The sequence below is a fragment of the Odocoileus virginianus genome, chromosome 6 (assembly GCF_023699985.2).
Source record: "Odocoileus virginianus isolate 20LAN1187 ecotype Illinois chromosome 6, Ovbor_1.2, whole genome shotgun sequence".
Taxonomy (NCBI): domain Eukaryota; kingdom Metazoa; phylum Chordata; class Mammalia; order Artiodactyla; family Cervidae; genus Odocoileus; species Odocoileus virginianus.
The window spans coordinates 18,794,910-18,815,080 of record NC_069679.1 but is presented as its reverse complement, the minus strand read 5'-3'; the positions used below and the strand labels follow the sequence as shown (position 1 = coordinate 18,815,080).

The 20,171-nt window shown below is 44.6% G+C and overlaps 1 protein-coding gene across 1 annotated transcript in view; it reads left to right on the top strand.

The window, feature by feature from the left end:
• RYR3 (ryanodine receptor 3) overlaps positions 1–20,171 on the top strand; it is a 546,114-nt gene that overhangs the window by 479,778 nt on the left and 46,165 nt on the right. The window contains 7 exon segments of the mRNA XM_070468944.1: positions 274–514; positions 7,915–8,002; positions 8,103–8,195; positions 15,440–15,610; positions 15,903–15,962; positions 18,557–18,688; positions 19,172–19,284. Coding sequence (XP_070325045.1) covers positions 274–514; positions 7,915–8,002; positions 8,103–8,195; positions 15,440–15,610; positions 15,903–15,962; positions 18,557–18,688; positions 19,172–19,284 — 898 coding nt within the window.

Below are 20,171 nucleotides of genomic sequence, written 5' to 3'. Positions count from 1 at the left end.
AAAGGCCATGCATAATGAGTTCAGCGGTGGCTCCTCTCATAACTTGAAGAAGCAAAACAGAAATAGGGACGTTCTCCTGTAGCTCCATCCATGCCTACCCCCACCCCAGCAACTGTGACTTCACGAGACAGACATGCCAAGTGGAAGATGAAGGAAGGGTGCCAGTCTGAGTCAACGGCTTTCCACAGCCTCACCTTTGAGGGTCCCTTCTTTCCTTTTCTCGACTGTCATAACCTGTGGAATGAGGGGGAGGCCCTTTGTTTGCAAACACAGTGTACGCCCAACCGATCATCAGCAAAGCCAGGCCGGACCTGCTGAAAAGCCACTTCATCCCGACCCTGGAGAAGCTGAAGAAGAAGGCCGTCAAGACCGTGCAGGAGGAGGAGCAGCTGAGAGCCGACAGCAAAGGGGACACGCAGGAGGCCGAGCTGCTCATCCTGGACGAGTTCGCTGTCCTCTGCAGAGACCTCTACGCCTTCTACCCCATGCTCATCCGCTACGTGGACAACAACAGGTACCGAGGCGTCTGGGCAGGGCCGGCCCGCGATGGAGGGGTGGGACTGGCTTCTGCTGCAGGCGAGAGAGGAAAGTCACGGCTGCCACCACCAGCATCCCCGCTGCCTCCATCCCTGCTGCGGGACCTCTGGGCAGCGCTTTCCGTCACCAGAGGTTCTGCATGATCAGTGGCTTGGCCACCCGTTTCATCCTCACAGGCCACTGAAGCAGGGCAGCAGCGACCCCTTCCACCCCCTGCTCTTCCGTCACACACTCATTCAAGAGAGGTTACTGACTGTCAGGCACTGTTCTAGGCATTAGAGGACAGGCACGAACAATACAGACAAAAAGATGTTGGCCTAGGGAGCTTTCACTCTGGCAAGAGTGGGGCGAGCAAACATAAACAAAGTACTTGGACATTTACAGTATACTTCCTTATGTACTTATATATTTACCTATATACTTTACTTACCTAAGTAAATTATACAAGCAAAGTAAATGGAATCAGGAGAGCCAGGTGGCAGTTTTAAAAGGATGTTACTGAGAAGGTGACATTTGAACACAGACCTGAAGGAGGTGAGGTCAGAAACCATGTGGATCTGGGGAGGAGGTCTGTTCCCAGGAAGAAGGAACATGTGGTGCATGCCCCGAGGAAGGGACGGGTGGGGATGCTCAGGGGATCACAGGGAGGCCAGAGAGAGAGGAGCTGAGGGGTGGGGAGAGCATCGGGAGATGTCGGAGAGGCCAGTTTCTTTCCACGGGGCCGAGAGTACAGGGCTTTTCCTCTGAGTGAGATGAGAGGCTGGTGCAGCGTTGAAGCTAAGCTGTGATGTGATCTGACTCAGTCTTCAAGCGCTGTGGTGAGGGATCGGGGCAAATAAAGGAAGTGAGGAGGCCGGCTGGGAGGCTCACAGTGACCCAGTCAAGGGCTGAGGCTGATGTGGAGTGGACAGAGCAGACTCGTGGTGCCAGGACTGGGGCAGAGAGGGATGGGAGCCGCTTAGTGGGCCTGGGGCCTCCTTTCAGAGTCCTGAAATGTTCTGCAGTTAGTCATGTGGTGGTTCAACATTGTGAAGGCACTAAATGTTGCTAATGAGTAAGTTGACTTGGATGTTACTACAATTTAAAAGGGAAAAAAAAAAGAGTTGGTGGTGGCTGGGGCCAGGCTGGTAGCAATGAAGGTTGACAAAATATGTCAGATTCTGAACCCAACATCTTAAAGGTAGAGCCTTTGGGACGTGCAGACTGGAATTAAGAGGAAAGAGATGAGTCAAAGATGATTCTGAGCAAATGGAAGGAGGGAGTTCCCAGCAATTAAGTTGGAGGGGATTGTGGGTACGGAAGTTTTTTTAGGGGACGATGAAGAGATCCCTTTCAGACATGTTAATTTGAGTTGCCTCTTCAATATAAAAATGAAAACGTCAGGTGGGCAGTTATATGAGTCCAGAGTTCACTCTGGTGTGGACCTAAGAATTTGAGAGTCGCCTACATGTTGGTATATGGTCTTTTAGAGCCATGAGACTGAATGAGATAAACAGAGGCTTGAGAGGGGGAGAGAAGCGTTCCAAGGACTGAGCCCCTGTACACAGGTCAGGTGGGAGAGAAGGAGCCAGCAAGTGAGGCTGAGAGGAAGCCACCATTGAGACAGGAGGAAAGCAACAGCATGTTGTGTCCTAGGTACCGATTTCACAAAGGACTTCCAAAGGGAAGAGTAATGAATAAATGATTGGTGACCTTGATAAGAGCAGTTTCAATGAAGTGATGGAGTTGAAGGCCTCTTTGGAGCAGGTTGGGAGAGAATAGGAGAAAAAGACTTGGAGATAGTGCTACAGACAACTTGTTCAGGGAGGTGTTTTTTTGTTTTTTTGTTTTTTTTTTAATTATTTTGGCTGCTCTGGATCTTCTTTGCAGCATGCTGGCTTTCTCTAGTTGCACTGCATGAGGTTTTTTTGTTGGGACACAAGGCCATCTCATTGCCGTGCATGGGCTTCCCTAGTTGGAGTGTGTGGGCCTAGTTGCCCCACATCATGTGGGATCTTAGTTCCCCAACCTGGAATTGAGCCCACATAGCCTGCATTGGAAGGCAGATTCTTAACCCTTGGAACATTATAGAAGTCCCACAGGGAGTTTCACTTTAAAGGGGAACAGAAAAATGGGCTGCTAGCTAGATGCAGAATAGGTTCAAGAGGAGAGTTTTTAAGATGGGAGACTTTTCAACTTGTTTCTTTATGAATGGGAATGCACCAATGGAGAGAAGAGAAATTGATGATGTAAGAGGGAGAGAGAATTTCTAAAGCAATGCATTCAAACAGGCAGAGGATCAGCCTGAGATCGTTCATCTACAGTGACGGGCAGGAGGGCAGGGTGCATGGCTGCTGCTGCTGGCAGACACACAGACAGACAGACACACACACGTGCACACGCCCATATGTATTATGGCTGGCAGACTGTAGGAGTCCTTTTCTGGTTGCTTCCATTCTCAGTGAAGTAGGAAGCAAGAACATCAACTGAGCGGGAGGGTGGGGAGAATGTACTTGGAGGGTTGAGGAGGAAGCAAACAGTCTGGGGCAATGGCTGGGGCAAGTGGGGGGAGTGGATGGACCAGGGCGGTGTGGTATGGTTGCAAGGCAGCATCAGTGGCCCCACTTGAGATCTGTGGTCATGGATTTAAAGTGGGACCATCAGCAAGTTGTGTTTTTCTCCAGCCAACTTGGCTGCCACGTACAGGCTGAGACTAGGTAGAGAGTTGGACTTAACCAGGGTTGGGGTTTTGCAAAATGAGTCTGATAGAAGAAAAATGGGTTAGGGCATGAAGGTGTATACAATAGGCTAATTATAAACATTGATCATGGAATTTAAGCTGAATAAAGATAGTTAGATCATCACTGACTCAAGGGACGTGATTTTGAGCAAATTCTGGGAAATAGAGAACAGAGGAGCCTGGTGTGCTGTGGTCCATAGCGTCGCAAAGACTTTTCCACTAAACAACAACAAGGAGGAAATGCAAGCATAGAAACCTTATATTCATGAGCAGACAAAGGAACAATGAACAGCTGGTCCCAGTGGAAGGCAAAGACCAAATAGATACTTTATTATACCACACCTTCCCAAAGCTTTGAGACCTAAAATGGAAGTTTGGAGTGGTTTAATTTTAAAATACCCCATCGTAGATACTGAAAAGACTTGGAGACATTTGGGGGAACACTGCTAACTTTTTGAGTGGTATGCCATTCTGTCATGGGCAGGGAATAGGTCTGGATATGCCTACTTTAGCATTTATTTCATAAGGTAAATTATACTTACTATTTAAAATATTTACTTAAGATCACTTATATTTAGCTTTGCAGAATAAACATATGCATACTGTATATAGGTATATGTGTGTATATAATTCCTTAACTATCTATGGGCAATTTTACTCACTTTCTCAAATCCTGCTCTCAGGGTCATCATTTTAGTCACTTCCGATAACATAATTATGTTAGCAGGTTAGCAAAGGAATTTGTCAGAGTCTGAGGTGAAAGCAAGAATGAAAGGTAGGGTAGGACTGCTCCTGAAATAGCTCTCTAATTGCATTTGCCACTGTTGACGATCAAGACTGAAGATAGAGTGTGTTCTACTTACGTAGTATTTGAAAGTTGCTAAAAATGACAATGTCAGAGAGTCTTTGAGATCATCATTAATTCATTCATCTCCACTTTTCAACCCGTTCTTCCCTGAACACCAGGGAGCATTAAGGCTGCCTGAGCCTCACTTATAAATTCTTCCTTCCTACGTGTGTGCCTGTGCCTTCCATGAGCCCTTTCTTCACCCTGAAGAACTGGCTGGCTTGGAAGTACAGGATCGAGGCGTTGGCAGGAATATAGAGGTCAGCTCATCTAACTGGACAAATAAACACCCCCTTCCTTTTTCCTAGCGGTGCCTTTCCCACCTCTCATTATCCACCGTGATTATGGACAACAGACAAAGCTGTACCTGTGTGTGCCTTCCCATTCTAGTTTCAGACATTCCAAGTCATTTTTTTCAGCTCCTTCTCATTCATTTTTTTCTTCTGATTTCATTGAGACATAATTGACACAAAGCCCTCTGTAAGGTACACAACAGAATGGTTTAACTTACATACATCATGAAAAGCTTGCCAGAGTAAGCTGAGGGAACATCCATCATCCCACACAGGTACAAAATAAAAGACAAAAAAGTCTTTATTCCTTGTAATGAGAAAACTTAGGATTTACTCTCAACAACTTTCATGTAACATACAGTGTTAATCAGATGAGTCATGTTTAACCTTACATCCCTAGGACTTATTTATCTTATAACTGGATGTTTATACCTTGAACTGCCTTCATCCAATTCCCCCAACTTTGAACCATTTTGAGTTCAGATCTGTAACTCCTATCAGCTCAGCTTTTGCTCTTTAGAGCCACAAAACTACTCCAGTCTCTTCCTACGCAGCTCTTTAAATATTGATGAGCGCCATCTTGCCCTGTCTTCCCCTGTTTTCTCTTGTTGTTTAAACCTTTGTACTTCCTTCAGCCCTGTCACAGCAGTGTGTCGGGTGTCTTTGACATCTGAAGAGAAGCTTTGGTGGGTCAGTGATCAGCCTGAAAATGGCCCAGAAGGAGCAAGAGTTCCAAGCATGCTGTGGGCATAGCCTGGTGATTCAGGGCTCCATCTCCTCAGGCCAGGAGGTTATAAATCAACATAGGTTCAACAAACCTCTTTGCACAAATCAGCCTCTCAGGTTCATTTCTGGAAATCAGAGACACTCTGAACAGAGACGCACAGCTTTAGCGTGATTTGGAGTGAAAACTCACCTCTCAAACTGTTGAAGGGAATCCAGGTAAATCCTGTGCGGTGACTGCCTCAGGCTGAATCCTCTACAAAAGGCTCAGGGGCCAGGCAGAGATGATAAGCTCTTACCACCTAGTCAGACAACCTGATGGAGCATGACTTCACTTTCTTTCAAAACCTGATAACTGGCTTTACTTTCTTCAAAAACATGATGACTTGTCATTTTGAAAATAGCAGTCTAACTCTCTCACTCTTGCCTTTCTCCAAGATTTTATTCTCCTGCTTTTTTTTTCTGTTTTACCTCTAAATCCACCTACAGCCTTGCATTTCCCAGCTGCCTTTTGGCAGCACAGAGAGCCAATGATAAAAGAAACCCACAGATCAGTTAAGTACCTCCAAAAGGATCAGTTGTCTGAATGTTGAGAGAGATCTTGAGTTCTGTGGAAGGCTAGGAGCAGTGGGGACAGAACCTGGCTACTTCATTTGGGGGTAGGAAAAGATTCGGACAAAATGGAGAGGCAAGGTTGGACTCTTCTGCCCTCCTGCAAATAGTCTTAAATCTGGTTTGAGAGGAGCAGAGAATTTATGTGCCTGGGAGAAAGCATTTAATGGTGGGTTCATGTGACCCACCATTCTGAACCTGAAGAAGGACCCTCACTAAAGACAAAGGAAAAAAAACCATCTCTTGCGAGAAGGATGTTCAAAACAAAATTCACTGAGCTGAAAGCCAGGGTATCCAAAGCTGCTGCTTTCTCCTATGAGCAGATGTTCACCTGATATTTTGTTTTCAGCGTTCCTGCAGGTCACATTCCCTGTGGCTGGACTTTTCCTCGGCAGGGTAGGATGTGTGCCCTCGTCCCTTCCCACTAGAGGCACGGGGCAAGTCTGTAAAGCTCATTTAGGCCAGAACTCGGCGGAAGGAACAGCTGGTACACTTGACTCTGAAAAGGCACTCCTGAAAAATCAATATGAAAGAAATAAAAACGCATTACTGATCTCAAGCCTCAAGTTTGGATTGCATTTGGCCCCTAGTGATGGATACCTTATAGAGTGGCTTAAAGTAGAAGTTAAATCTCACACATAAAGGAAGTGCAGAGATATCCAGTCCATGGCCAGTGTTTTTGCTCCTCATTAGAAACCCTCACTCTTCTCACTTCCTGTCCTTAACATTGACATCCATCTTCAAAGTTACTTTATGGTGCAACATGCCAATTAGAGTTGGAGCTGTCTTTTCATCCCAGAGAGGAAGTAGAAAAGCAGAAGGGCACCTTCAGCTATCTGATGCTTTTTAGAGAGCTTTATTCCAGGAGTCTCATCCAACGACCTCCTCTCCCAGCTCATCGATCAGAGGGTAGTTCCACAGGTGTCCTCCAGGAGAGGCTGGGTAATGTGATCTTAGCAGCACCCAGGGCCACCCAGGGTCAAGTGGGGGTTTCTCCCTAAGGAAGAAGAGGAGAATAAATGTGGGGCAGATCACCTGTAATATCTATCTATAAAACAGAGGCTAGTTGAAGTAGAAAACAAGAAGGATTAAACAGAAGCATCCATGAAGCTAGAACTCAAGCAGTAAGGAACTAAGGAGATGAGAGAGGCGTCCACAGATGGTCTTGGCCTTACGAGTCTTTACTTTCTTCCTTAGCCTAATAATGAACAGAATGGGCAGAAAGTACAGGCAGCTCAGGACAATTCAGTCTGATATCCCAGGTATAGGGAACTGGCTTTTGATAGCTATTCCCCTGCAGGCACCAAGGGACATGGAGCTTTTTAAACCATTCATGAGAGCCACAGTTTTCTTTAAGAAAGATGATAGACAATTTAACTCCTAATGCATTACTTTACACAGATATTTGAAAGTGGCAAATCACCCACCCCTTTCAAAATATAATTTAATTCAAATGTTTAAGATGATTACAGGCAAGACAACTTTTAGGAAGTGACTAAATTCTATGGTAGTTTAGCCTTCTTGCCACCACTGTGAAATTTCTTAACCTAGGCTAGTATTTTAGATAGGGAATTTCCAACCCATTTCAGAGAGCATAGGGGTATTGGTCTCTGCCTGTACACTTCAGATATCAGTGAAAAACATTCTTACAGATTTCATTCATAAAAGTGGCTTTGAAAGGAAAATAGGTGAGGCCTGAACTGTTTATAGAGTACTCAAAATTTCAGAGGCTTGACAGTAACAGATGTCCACGATGAGATTGTATGTCACAGTGACCAAGATTTTCCTGATCTTGCTAACCTTGTGGATTAAAGGAGGCTAGTCACAAAACTTATAGAGTGTAACTCTAATCATCTCTTCAGTTTAAAGGACCAAAGAAACCCTACTTTTGACCATTTTGAAATTTTGATTTCTAACGTCTGTTTGCTGAGATAATCCTGGCATCTTTTAGTAAAATGGAAATGACTACTGTAGGCCCTTCAAACATACCTACAACAATTGCATGTCTATATCTAAGCGTGCGAGGAGTATATCGATACTTAGCCTGTCTGAAGAATGCCTTTGGTGAGGATGCAGTTTTATCTGGATAAATGTGTACATCTGGTGCTGGTATAATTTTTAGAGTGTGACTGTTTCGATCACTGATGAATTCCACATGCATATTCATTTATCTTTCGCCTCAGATCTAACTGGCTCAAAAGCCCCGATGCAGACTCTGACCAGCTCTTCCGCATGGTGGCAGAGATCTTCATCCTGTGGTGTAAATCTCACGTAAGCACACACGGGGGCCCTGGACTTGGAGTCAGCAGTGAAAGGTACACACCTCGGAAAACTGTCTTGTAATGTTTGCTTTTCTGTTCCCCCCACTCAGAACTTCAAGAGGGAAGAGCAAAATTTTGTGATTCAGAACGAAATTAATAATTTGGCATTTTTAACTGGAGACAGCAAAAGCAAGATGTCGAAAGTAAGTCCATAGAAATCAATCCCAAAGGCTCTCCAGCCTTGAACCAAGCTACATATCCTGGGTGTGTGAAGGGATAAGCTCCTACTGCGTTCAGGTCAAGCCACACAAAACCAACAATCTCCACTGTTGTTTCTTTGAGAATGAGCCAGAAGAAACTGCTCTCAAATAAGCATGGGCATTATTACATTTGATGGATAAGTAGCTGCTTTGTGTGTCTAAAGTTTGTTTCAAGACTTGCCTAAGGCATTCGAGAGGTCTGCAAAACCAGAGCTGCCCTTACTTGTTTTCAAGTAGAAGTACTTCCTGTGTAGAAAAGCTACAAAAATACACGTGCCTAGAGCCACCTTTTAATTAGCTGTAAGGACATTACTTTGCTTCGAAGATGTGGTTGGCACATTTTCTTACAATGCACTCATTTTCCTCCTATCCAGAACATCTCATAACTGCTTTATTTCAGCTGTGCTGACCTCTTAATGCCTTCTATTTATTTTCCATACACGTTGCACTCAGAAACCCAAACATTTGTCCATCCCACTATAGGAAATGTTTGAAAGAGGGCATTCCAAACATCTGTCCGAAAACAGTCACCTACAGGGCAGGGTACAGCACAAATAGAGCAAGGGGATCTGGCCCCCCGGGCTCCTCCTGAGTCAGTTCTGTACAAGGAGGCTTCGCCATCTTATGGGAGAGAATCCTCAGACACACTTCTTCAGGGGTATACACAAAAGCAAGGCTGACTTAAACGTGCTGTTTCATTCCCAGCTCTTGTAGCTTACCTGAACTCTCTTCCCCTGAGAAGTGTCCCTCGACGAGGGCTGACTGTATTGTCAACTGTATGTGGCGTGTGACACCTGAGATGTCCATCTCTCATGGCTGGTACAGTGCTGCCTTCGAGAAGCAGGAAGGTGGAGGCTGCATGGGGACCTCTCAGAAGTGAGAATCAGCTCTGGGAAGATGACAGTCAAGGGTTGATAGTGAAGCCCTTGGGGCATCTTTCCAAATAACCATTTGCAATAGGAGATCTTTGTATGCACAGCTGCAGACCAGGGACTGGTATGACACCAAAAGTGAAAACTTCAGCACCCAAAACTTCACAAAGCTAGCTCTGGTCTAGCTCTGGTCAGCTGCAGTCACTCTGAACTTTCCATCCCTTCCATCTTTAAGCTATATTGACATTAACACTTCTTCCAGCATCCAAAAATTTATTCTCAGAGTTTAGAATCTAATGTCTGCTGGTTAGTAAATTTGATAAATAAAATTGTGCACTTACAATGCAGAGAGATTAGGTATATATATATTCACAGTCAAGGGGAATCTTTGCTGCAAAGAGATCTTACTTAAGATGTATCCTTTTGTGCTTTAGATAATTTTTATTTGATTTTCCAGAGTTTATTTTGCATATAACTTCTGGCAAACAGCTACTTGTGTGAGGTACAGGAGAAAGGATATTTTCAGACTCTTGATCTCTGGACATCTGTCCCTCAGTTCCTCTGAAGACTTTTCTTACAGTGCTTGCAAGCTCTCCTTTGACCCTGCTCACCTACAGAAAGTCACTGATGCTCGGATTCCTTGCTTCCTTCAACTTGGGGGTAGATCTTTTGGCCTTTGGTGGAACCAGGTAGCATCCATTGTTATTGTCAGCAGTGGCAGCAAAGCAAAGGAAATGCCTCTGATACAGGGATCTGGATCCCAGATGAGCAGAAATGGCAAAGATATCTTAACCCTCTGGTGATGCATAGATACTCAGGGTCCTTGGATTTACGCTTGGAACGAGATGAGGTGACAAAGAATGATGTTTTAAAACTAACCTACTAACAAACTAACCTGGAATTGTTCATTCACATCATTGAATGAGGAAAAGAGTACATTAGCCTTGTCAGAAGATGGTCAGAATCAGAATTCAGGTGGAAGGAAGAAAGAAAATCAGGGTCTTTGGGCGCATCTTCCCTACTGGTAAGGTTAGTCCACAGGAGCACATGCTTTTGTTTCATTTCCATTGACATTGTATGCCAGTTTTTTCCTGAGTGATGCTGGAAAAGGTAAAAGTTACAGTGTAATGGATGGAATGTAATGGATCCACTCCCTGGATGTTAAATAACATTTGCTGTACTCCTCAGGGTAACAAATATTCATATTGTTCAGTTGCCTCAGTTGAGACACACAGTGTTAGTAGTAAATGGAACTAGATACCAAAGGAAAGAAAAGTCCCAGGCTTGGCCCTGCTGATGAGTATAAGGATGGCCTTGCATCATTCACTTAACTTCTCTGGATCCCAGTTTACCAGTTTGTAGAATGAGCTTGAGCTTACTGCCTGACTTCTCCCAGCTCTACTAGTATGCCCTGTTAAAAAGTAAATTTTAAATGCATCTCTTGAGTTGAATAATATTGCATAAATGCAGCACATTATTTCAGATAGGGAGATACCATGCCTCCAAAAAAACAGTAACCCATAGCTATTTCTGGTATTTTTTGGATGTAAAAGTATGGATTGAGAGGATGGGGAGGGAGTGTTCTCTTTAGTGTCAGCTGACTCCCCACTGCCACCCTGAAATTTGATGTTCTCTCTTCTACCTGATCTGAACAGTCACCTGTTCTTGCTTTCATCTCCATTCTTAATTGAATTCTGGTGTTGTATAAATGGTCTTGGCCTCAGTGCATATGGCAGAGAGACATGTGCTGGAAAGCTGCATGCCCACACATGCCACACATACCATTGCAGACAGAAAGGAAGTGGAAAAAATATACAGTGGGCCACGCTGTTCACACTTGATTAATGGAAGGTCAGTTCAAAGATAAGTCCTTTTTCCAGCAGCGAAAGCACGTTTTGAGGAGAGCTCATTGCATATGTTGTTTATATAACACCGGTTTGCGGCTATGTCAAGCTGTACATAACTGAGCTGAGCCTGTGATTTTTGTTTTGTTTTTAAACTTGTTTTGTTTTCTGGAAAAATGGCAACAGCTTCCTCGGAGGGGAATGGTAAGTTAGAACACATTTAGCCCAAGAAATGTCAGTTCCTTGACCAAGATGATAAACAAAAGGGTTGTGATGCAGGAAATGTGAGGGTGCCTCATTGTTTAAAGGCACTGCACTGTGTGAGTGTGATGGCAGCGTGTTGAGAAAGGACAGGGACATGCAGAGAAGACATCTCGATGCTGCTCGAGGGTGTGCAGAATGACGTGTGAGCTTGCTTCTGCCTCCTCAGTGACCCCCAGTCGGTCACCCACCTGTCTCTCTCATCCCCCCCCCCCACCTTTTTTCATCTGCATTCCCTTTGTTCTTGCACTTGGACAGTTCAAGTGCTCTTTGGCCCTCTGTCCCCCTTCTCTCTCCCACTTCCTGTTCGCCCTTTCTTTTTCCCCAGCCTTTCCCCCTGCTACCCACCCCTCACCCTCCACCCCCAGCCCCCACCCCGCCTCGCCCCTCTCACTTCCTGTCTCCCTGCCGCCTCCACTCACTCCTCTATCCTCTCTGCTCTTACCAGCCTCCCTCCTCCTCTCTTCTCTCTCCCTCTCTCTCTCACACACACACACACACACACACACTTTCTCATTCTCAGATTGGCTTCTGGAAATTCATCTTTCTCTCTATTATCCAATGTAGAGTTGACTGGTCTCTGCCTCTGTTACCCTCTCCCTGGGAATGAGCGCTTCAGATCGCACACCTCCACCCTAGTTCCAAAGCCTCCCTCCATTCCTCCAACTCCCTTTCCCTTAAGAGTCTCTGTTTTTTCCTTAATTGCACACATAAATCGGCTATATGATCATAAACTATTAGTGATTAAGTGTGCAGAAATGAAGTGATTTGAAGGTATAGGAATTTCTAGGTTTGTTTGTAAAATGAAAAATTTCAGCTAACATTTAAAAATAAAATAAAATATAGAGAGAGAGCATGCATGAAAGAGAGAGAGCATTTCAAGTATTAGGGAAATGCACTGAGTTAACTAATCTTAGCAATATGTGAGGAAAAGAATAAAATTAGAACTTATAGCATGTAGGAGCCTTTTACCTAAGGTATATTTGAAGGTCACAGCACAAGAAGGGAGATGCCCCATCCTTTGGGTCTGAGGTGATCCTCAACCACCTTGGATATTCCTAGAGTATGGTTTTTAGCAAACATTTATTTAGGGGAAGCACATACCTGGCCCCTCAGCTCAGTTCTCCTCACTCTTTTTGTAACCACAGATCTTCTGGTGGTGATAATGTGGTGGGTGGAAGGAAGAAAGAAAATCAGGGTCTTTGGTTATGTGACAGATTGTCTGCAGCCCACCCAGGCGACAGGACGGAGTTGGGGGGAGAGAAGGCGTGAAATCTAAAGTCACTTGGGTGGCCAGATCTGAAGACCATTTAGGTCTGTGTGTCACACGCTCTGGAATGCTGGTCTCTGAGATGACGTACTGCTTGGTCCGGGTGTAAGTCCTCTCGATCCAATTAACCTCCATCCTAACCTCCCGCCCCCTCTTCATGCCATGGTCAACTGGCTTCCAGAGTGGTTGGTTTTCTGTCGTGTTGGCTGAGGAATGGGGGTGGAAGAGCTGTGACTAACATGCTTATGCTTTGGACCCCTGCTTTAACTGACTGACTTCTCCTTGTTTCTTTTCTCTTATCTTTCCACACAGGCCATGCAAGTAAAGGTACAGGTCAAATGCATGACGTGTCTTTTCTGTCCTAGCATTAGAGGTGCCAGACTCTGGCCACCCTCTGTACTGTGATCACCATGGGGGTGGTCCAGAATGGATTTTCCCACTTGGAGGTCTCCCAGGCCTGCTCCAGGGAAGACAACTGCCTGTCAAAGAGTGAATGTAGGCCTACCCACCCTTGGAATGGGGAAGCCGGGGAAGCCAGCCAAGCCTCGCCCTATCCGAGGTCTCCTTGCCATCTCTGCTCCCTTCCCAGCTGCCCACTCCGCAGCCAGCACACTAACAGAGATAGGGATGCTGAGCAGGGCACCGAAAGCCCAGGAGCCTTACTCCTCTTCCTACTGTTAGTGGTCCCAGCCCTTCCACACTATACATGAATGGCTCTTGTGCAGGACTCCAAAGAGTCAGAGAGTTTTCCAAGGACTAAAGTCAAGGATTTGAAATAGCCGTGTTTGCATAAAATGTGCACCCAGTGGAATAAACCCTGGGACAATTTTCTAGTATCCTATACAGGTTATTGCTTGGAAGTATTTCTCTTTCTCCATTAACATATGTCTGCTGCCACCGTCCCAAGACCTTTGCACCAGGTCTGAAGCAGAGACAGGGAGATGTGCAGGAACCAGGTCATGTGCGACTCTTGGTAAAGAAAAATGGAGCCATGGCCAGGCAGATGTCGGTCTGGATGTTGGCCTGGACTCGTAACTGCTGTGTGTCCTTGGAAAAACATCACTTAACTTCACTGAGCATCATGTTCCCCTTTATATAACTGACTTCTTGTTATCTCAGCATTGTTGGGAAGATTAAAAATGCTTTATCTAAGTACTAGGCACATTGGAGCCACATCATATATGCAGTGTTTATAGTTAGGACAACATGAGATTGGCCAAAGAAAATAGCGAGCAAGAAATTATTTAAATTGTATATCAAGTCCACAGTTTTGCATATTAATTGTATATGCATGTTACTATTTACCTCTTAGGTAATGTCCATGTACCTATACTTCATTATATATATATACACGTAACACACACACATATATATAACTGGGTTCTATTCTTTATGGACAATTTGAGGTATTTTCAAGGGTAATTTAGACTTAAGAGTTTTGCCTTAGGCACAACCTGTAGAATTTTATACCTGATACTACAACATCTAAGGAACCCAGCAAGCTCTCCGTGAAGGTAGGAATTTCTGTAGGAATCAGCTTTCCAGCTGTGTGTCTAGAATACAAGACACTTTGTATCTTGCCTCAACCCCACCCTCCTCCACTGCCCCCTCCCACTGCTGTCCTGGATCTGACCTGTTGTTCTCCAGCACCAGACCCAAGTAGAGTTGGCTGGCAGTATTTGGTCAGACTGGGTTTTGCCGGCCAGGGATTTCACTGTGGTTTCTGCGGTGTAACCACTTGAAGGCTTAGCCACCACAAGCTGGATAAAAGAAGCCACCTTCGTTTTGAGAGTATCCATTAATAATACTCCTCCATCACACTTTGGAAAGTAAACAGGTCAGCGCTAAGGCGGTGTGATTCTGACCCTACTTGGTCTTCTCTCAGAAAACCAATCCTCCATAAAGCAAATTCTACTCCAGCCGGGGGGCCCCAGGTCTTACATGCCATTTTCAAAGGAGGGGTTTGGTCTCTCAGCAGCTCCCAGAGCGCAGAGTGTTTGTGTCATTGGAAACCACTGTGCGTCACCAGGATGCTGCAAACACTCACAGGCACCTCATAAAGCAAAAGCTTTAATAAGCCCCAGTTCTCCCCCATCATGGACCCTGACTTCAATCTCTGCCTCTGGCCTCCCAGCCCTTCCTCACTTCCAGCAAGAGCCCACTCAGCTGGGGCAGAGTCCAGCAAGTGAGGTACCACGTGGGCAGGGCAAGCCCACCCATATCCACCTTCTGTTGTGGGTGCAGAGGGCCCTCAGTAGGTTGCCTGGGGCTGCCGCAGCCCAGTGCATTGGCCTCTTTCTGCAAACCTCCCACTTCACTGGATAAACGCCCCCAGAAAGGGTCCAGAAAGTGTAACCAAAGGAGGGTGGACTCTCCCATACTTGGGGTGGTTCCTCTTCATCTGTCTGCACTGTTTCTCCTAACTCTACCCCAGCCAGATCCCAGAGCAGCCTTACCAACCTGCACGGTCTCGTTTTCCTGTAGACCGTAAGATGCCTGTGCCCCAAAATGCTCACTCCAGCCCTGGCCAGGAGCTAGTATTCTAGGGTAGATGCTGTCTCACTTGTTTACTGCTGCCCACCATCAGGATTCTCAGTTCTTTTCTGCCGTCATCTTGTCAGTTAGCAAATCACTCTTTTTGTAAGAACACCACTTGTTCATTCCATCCAGATGCAAGCGAGCAGAGACCATGGGTGTTGGTGCTGTGTGTCTGGTCACGTGGTTCCGTGAGCATGCGCACAAGGAGAAGGCTTAGCATCAGGGCTGGCCTTGAATGGCCCCTTTGGTTGGCTTTGTGTGTTACAATCCTTTACTGTCCTCTGAAATGTAGAAAGGCCCGACCTATTCAAGGGAGGACCTATACAGGAGGCAGGCTGCCTCTGCGGTGAGGCAGTGCCTTTCAGAGTCACTGAGCTCCTCTGTTTCAACCTCATCTCCTAGTCTGGAGGACAGGACCAGGAGCGGAAGAAGACAAAGCGGAGGGGAGACTTTTATTCCATCCAGACCTCCCTCATCGTGGCTGCGCTGAAGAAAATGCTGCCCATTGGTCTGAATATGTGCACCCCAGGCGATCAGGAGCTGATCTCCCTCGCAAAATCACGGTACAGCTATGTAAGTCAGCCATCTGCTTTGGTGGAGCGTTTAATACAGGTGGTGGTGATCTGTGCTCAGCCCTCCATCCCCGGGGATCAATGAACAGAAGCCAAGGTGCATGGAAACAGCACACCATCATCTTTACAGCTGGCTTGGGAGTCAGCACATGCTCTTTTGGATAAGTCTCTGTCGGTTCTCTTGTTCTGTTCTTGTAGTAAAGATCCCAGCAAAACTCTTAGTACATCCCTGCACCCCACTTTACGTTTCCATAGTAACCTATAGGAATAAACTTTCGTATCTCTTTCCACAGAAGGACACAGATGAAGAGGTGAAGGAACATCTGCGGAATAACTTGCACTTGCAGGAAAAGGTGATGTAGCAGGAAGACAATGAGAACTCACACAGGCTTCTTTCTGGCTGCAGGGGTCCCATGCCCACTTAGTTTACTCGTATTTTTCTTAATGTGTTCTAAAAACAGCCTCAGAGTACTTGTGCTTAATTGGTAGAACTCTCTGCCTTTAATTTTTCATTTTTTGGTCCCTGGTTTTTGTTTTTTTCTTTGCCAGTTGCAAGGAGGTCCAGTAAAACATGTCTCCCCACCTCCCACTGTGTGAACATCAGAGTGTGGCAGGGGGTTAGATTAGGTCTCAGAATTTACTGACTATGAGGTGTGTTAGAGTGTAACAGAAACCTGGGGGAAGTTTTAGCACTTTCAGCTTTAGAGATTCATGAACAAAGTAACTCTGTGTCTGAGTTTGTATAACTCCCCCACCCCAAAATCCACCAAAATCAAGACCAATTTTTATTTTAAGGCTATTTAAAATTTTTCCAGGCCTACAAATCTGAACAGCTTTTCCCTCAAATATATTATGTTATGCCCTAAGATAGAAGACTAAAATGATACCAATAGCCTCTCCTTTCTACCCCAACTATATAGGAATGGTGGGTAAAGTATAGTATAAAAAGGCGGTAAAAAGAAATTCTAAGTGCCAGAAAAAAGAAGTCATTCTAAACCTTAGTAATGAAGAGAAGACGATGCAGTGAAGAAAACTCATAGAGCTTTCCCGACCGGATACATATCATAGGGGATGAGGGTTTTAGTAATCTGGAAGAGGAGTTGTGGACCAAATTTCCCAGGTTTGGCATAAATTTAGAGCAAATCTGGATCACACCAAACTGGAAAATTCTTAAAGAGATGGGAATACAAGACCACCTTACCTGTCTCCTAAGAAACCTATATGCAGGTCAAGAAGCAACACTTAGAACCTTCCATAGAACAACTGATTGGTTCAGAATTGGGAAAGAGTACGTAAAGGCTGTGTCTTTTCACCCTGCTTGTTTAACTTATATGCAGAGTACATCATGTGAAATGCCAGGCTGGTTAAGTCACAAGCTGGAATCAAGGTTGCCGGGAGAAATATCAACAACCTCAGATATACAGATGATACCTCTCTAGGGGCAGAAAGTGAAGAGGAATAAGAGAGCCTCTTGATGAAGGTGAAAGAGGAGAGTGGAAAAGCTGGTTTAAAACTCACCATTCAAAAAACTAAGGTCATGGCAACAAGTCCCATCACTTCATGGCAAATAGAAGGGAAGAAGTGGAAGCAGTGACAGATTTTAATTTCTTGGGCTCCAAAATTACTGTGGATGGTGACTGTAGTCATGAAAATCAAAGGAAGGAAGGAAAGCTATGCCAAACCTAGACATCATATTAAAAAGCAAAGATATCACTTTGCCAGTGAAGATCCATATAGTCAAAGCTACAGTTTTTCCACTAGTCACGTACAGATGTGAGAATTGGACCATAAAGAAGCCTGAGCACCAAAGAATTGATGCTTTCAAATTGTGCTGAAGACGACTCTTAAGACTCCTTGGACTACAAGGAGTTCAAACCAGTCAATCCTAAAGGAGATCAACCCTGAATGTTTAATGGAAGGATTGATGCTGAAGCTGAAGCTCCAATACTTTGGCCAAATGATGCGAAGAGCTGATTCATTGGAAAAAACCTTGATGGTCGGAAAGATTGAGGCCAAGAGAAGGGAGTGACAGAGGATAAGATGTTAGGAAAATATCACCGACTCAGTGGGCATGAGTTTGAGCAGACTCCTGGATAAAGTGAAGGACAAGGAAGCCGGGAGTGCTGCAGCCCATGGGGTCCCAAAGAGTCCGACATGATTTAGTGACTCCACAACAACAACAGAGCAAGAAACTTACATAAAATGAGCCTTGAACCAGTGACACCCATGAATCTTCTGTAAAAACAGCCATGAAACCACTTAGAGACTCTACCTGCTAGAATATGGGCCATTCAACAAAACTCCTGAATACAAGTTCATATTTTTAAAAAACACACAGTGTGAAAAGAAATCCATGAGCATTAGAGAGACAGAAAATTCAACAAAAGGAAGAATTCAAGCCTAAGGAACTACAGAAAGGAATTTTTTAAGTATCATAGAAATATTTAAAGAGATAAAGGCAGCCATATAAGCTATAAATCAAGACTTGGACATTACTTTGTAAAGAAAAGAGAGGGGAGGTAGAATTGAAAAGACTTCACAGTGATTTACAAAGTTAAAAATAATCATTGAAATTAAAAATTCCATCTATATGTGGTATGGAGATTCCTTGAAAAACTAAGAGTAAAAATACCATATATAGGTTAAAAAATGTAGTGGATAACAGCTCAAAAGAGAACTTATGAATTGAACGGTTGATTTAAGGAAATCAGTGCAGCACAGAAAGAAAGGGATGGAAAATATGACAGAAGGGTTGAGACATATAGGCTATAATGAGAAGTTCCTATGAAGCATCTACATTATTCCAGAAAAATATGATAGAGAAAATGAGAGAGGAATTTGTAGAAAAGACTCTTGAATACTGTGGAACCATGCTAGGAGACAAAGGCCTTTTCTGTGTAAGAGGTATGAGAGATTGCTCGTCTCATGTATGTGCTTTAATCTGCAGTCTGATGATCCAGCTGTGAAGTGGCAACTGAACCTATACAAGGATGTTTTAAAGAGTGAAGAACCTTCCAACCCAGAAAAGACAGTGGAGCGTGTGCAGAGAATTTCAGCAGCTGTCTTCCACCTAGAGCAGGTAAGTAGCATCTACCCTGAGGCTTGAGGAAGCAAGACCGCCTTGCAGAATACAAAATTCTCTCAACACTCAGCTTTTAGTTTCAAACACCACCCTGTAAGCACCCTTGTAAGAAAGCAAGAAGTAAGGATCATCCTGGGTCATCCCAAAGTGTCATCTTGGTGCCTTATGGTAGCAGACTCCTTAATGCTTAACCCTCCCAGTGTTTTACAAAGCTTTGCCATTAGTTCAAATAACCTATTCAAGTTCCTTGCTCATTTGTAAAGCTACTATTAAGCCGTAAGTCACCAAAAGCAGTTGGGAGAAAAAGAAAACCTAAGACTTCTACAAACTCAATCATTTAGTGCTGAGTACCTTTGGCTGACCAGAGTTAAGAAATCAAAGTTCTTCCAGGGTTGAGACGTCTGGGCTGTAGGTGACTATTGGTGTTTTCTGCCACCCAGATCAGTTTAGTGTATACCTAGCCATGTGATTTCTTCTTAGGTGGAACAGCCTTTGAGGTCCAAGAAGGCGGTCTGGCACAAACTGCTATCAAAGCAGCGGAAACGGGCAGTGGTGGCCTGTTTCAGGATGGCCCCTCTCTACAACTTGCCCAGGCAAGTATTCTGTCTTTATCTCCTGGCATGTGAGTCAGAGATGAGAATTAAGGTATCTTCCTATAGCTGTGCTCTCTTCTGGCTCTGACACTCATGATCCCAGGGGTAGAGATTGGAGTCCTTCACCTGCGGAGCCATTGCAGTCTGCATATAATGTAATGGCCTACAAAGGTAAGTATAAAACTGAAAACAGATGAGATTTCCTAGTGCCCCCAAGCCTGCCTCACTTCAGCTTTTTGCACTGTAAAGTCAGCCTTGTAAGCATATGGAAGCTCTCTAGTTTTACCTAGGTAGGATTCTTTGTGCAGCTGTTAAGGCATTCTAGAAAAAGGAGGCTTTTCTAAAAGACTTTACCCCAAATTCCATCCATAGATCAAGCAATATTTCCATGTTCAAGCACTTGATTGACACCAAAATTATGTTTCCTTGGCAAGTACAGAAATGTAACCCGAGAATCCTTCAGCATAATGTACTTGCCTTCAAGATGAAACTAGGGAACTGTTTAGAGATGCCCCAAGAGGCCAGTCATGAACATAAGGCATTTATCTGGATGTTTAGTCTATACTCTGAAGTAAAAAATATATGAAGGCTTTTCTGGAATGTGTGTGAGCGTGTGCTGCTCCAATGAAGGGCACAGTATTGGTGTAGACTGGGCCGTTGTCGACCACTGAGGCCAACGCGGTGATGTTGGTGGCGTGGCAGCATTCCCGTCCTCAGACTAACTGCACAGCCAGTAAATTTTGGCCTCTGATCAATAAACAAAGCTGGTAGTTGAAGAGCCACTGCTTGATCAACTTCCAGTCAATCAGAATATCCTCACCTGGTCAGGAAAAAGAAACTGACTTGGCCAAGTAAATTCTGTATCACATGTAAATACATGTGTTTCT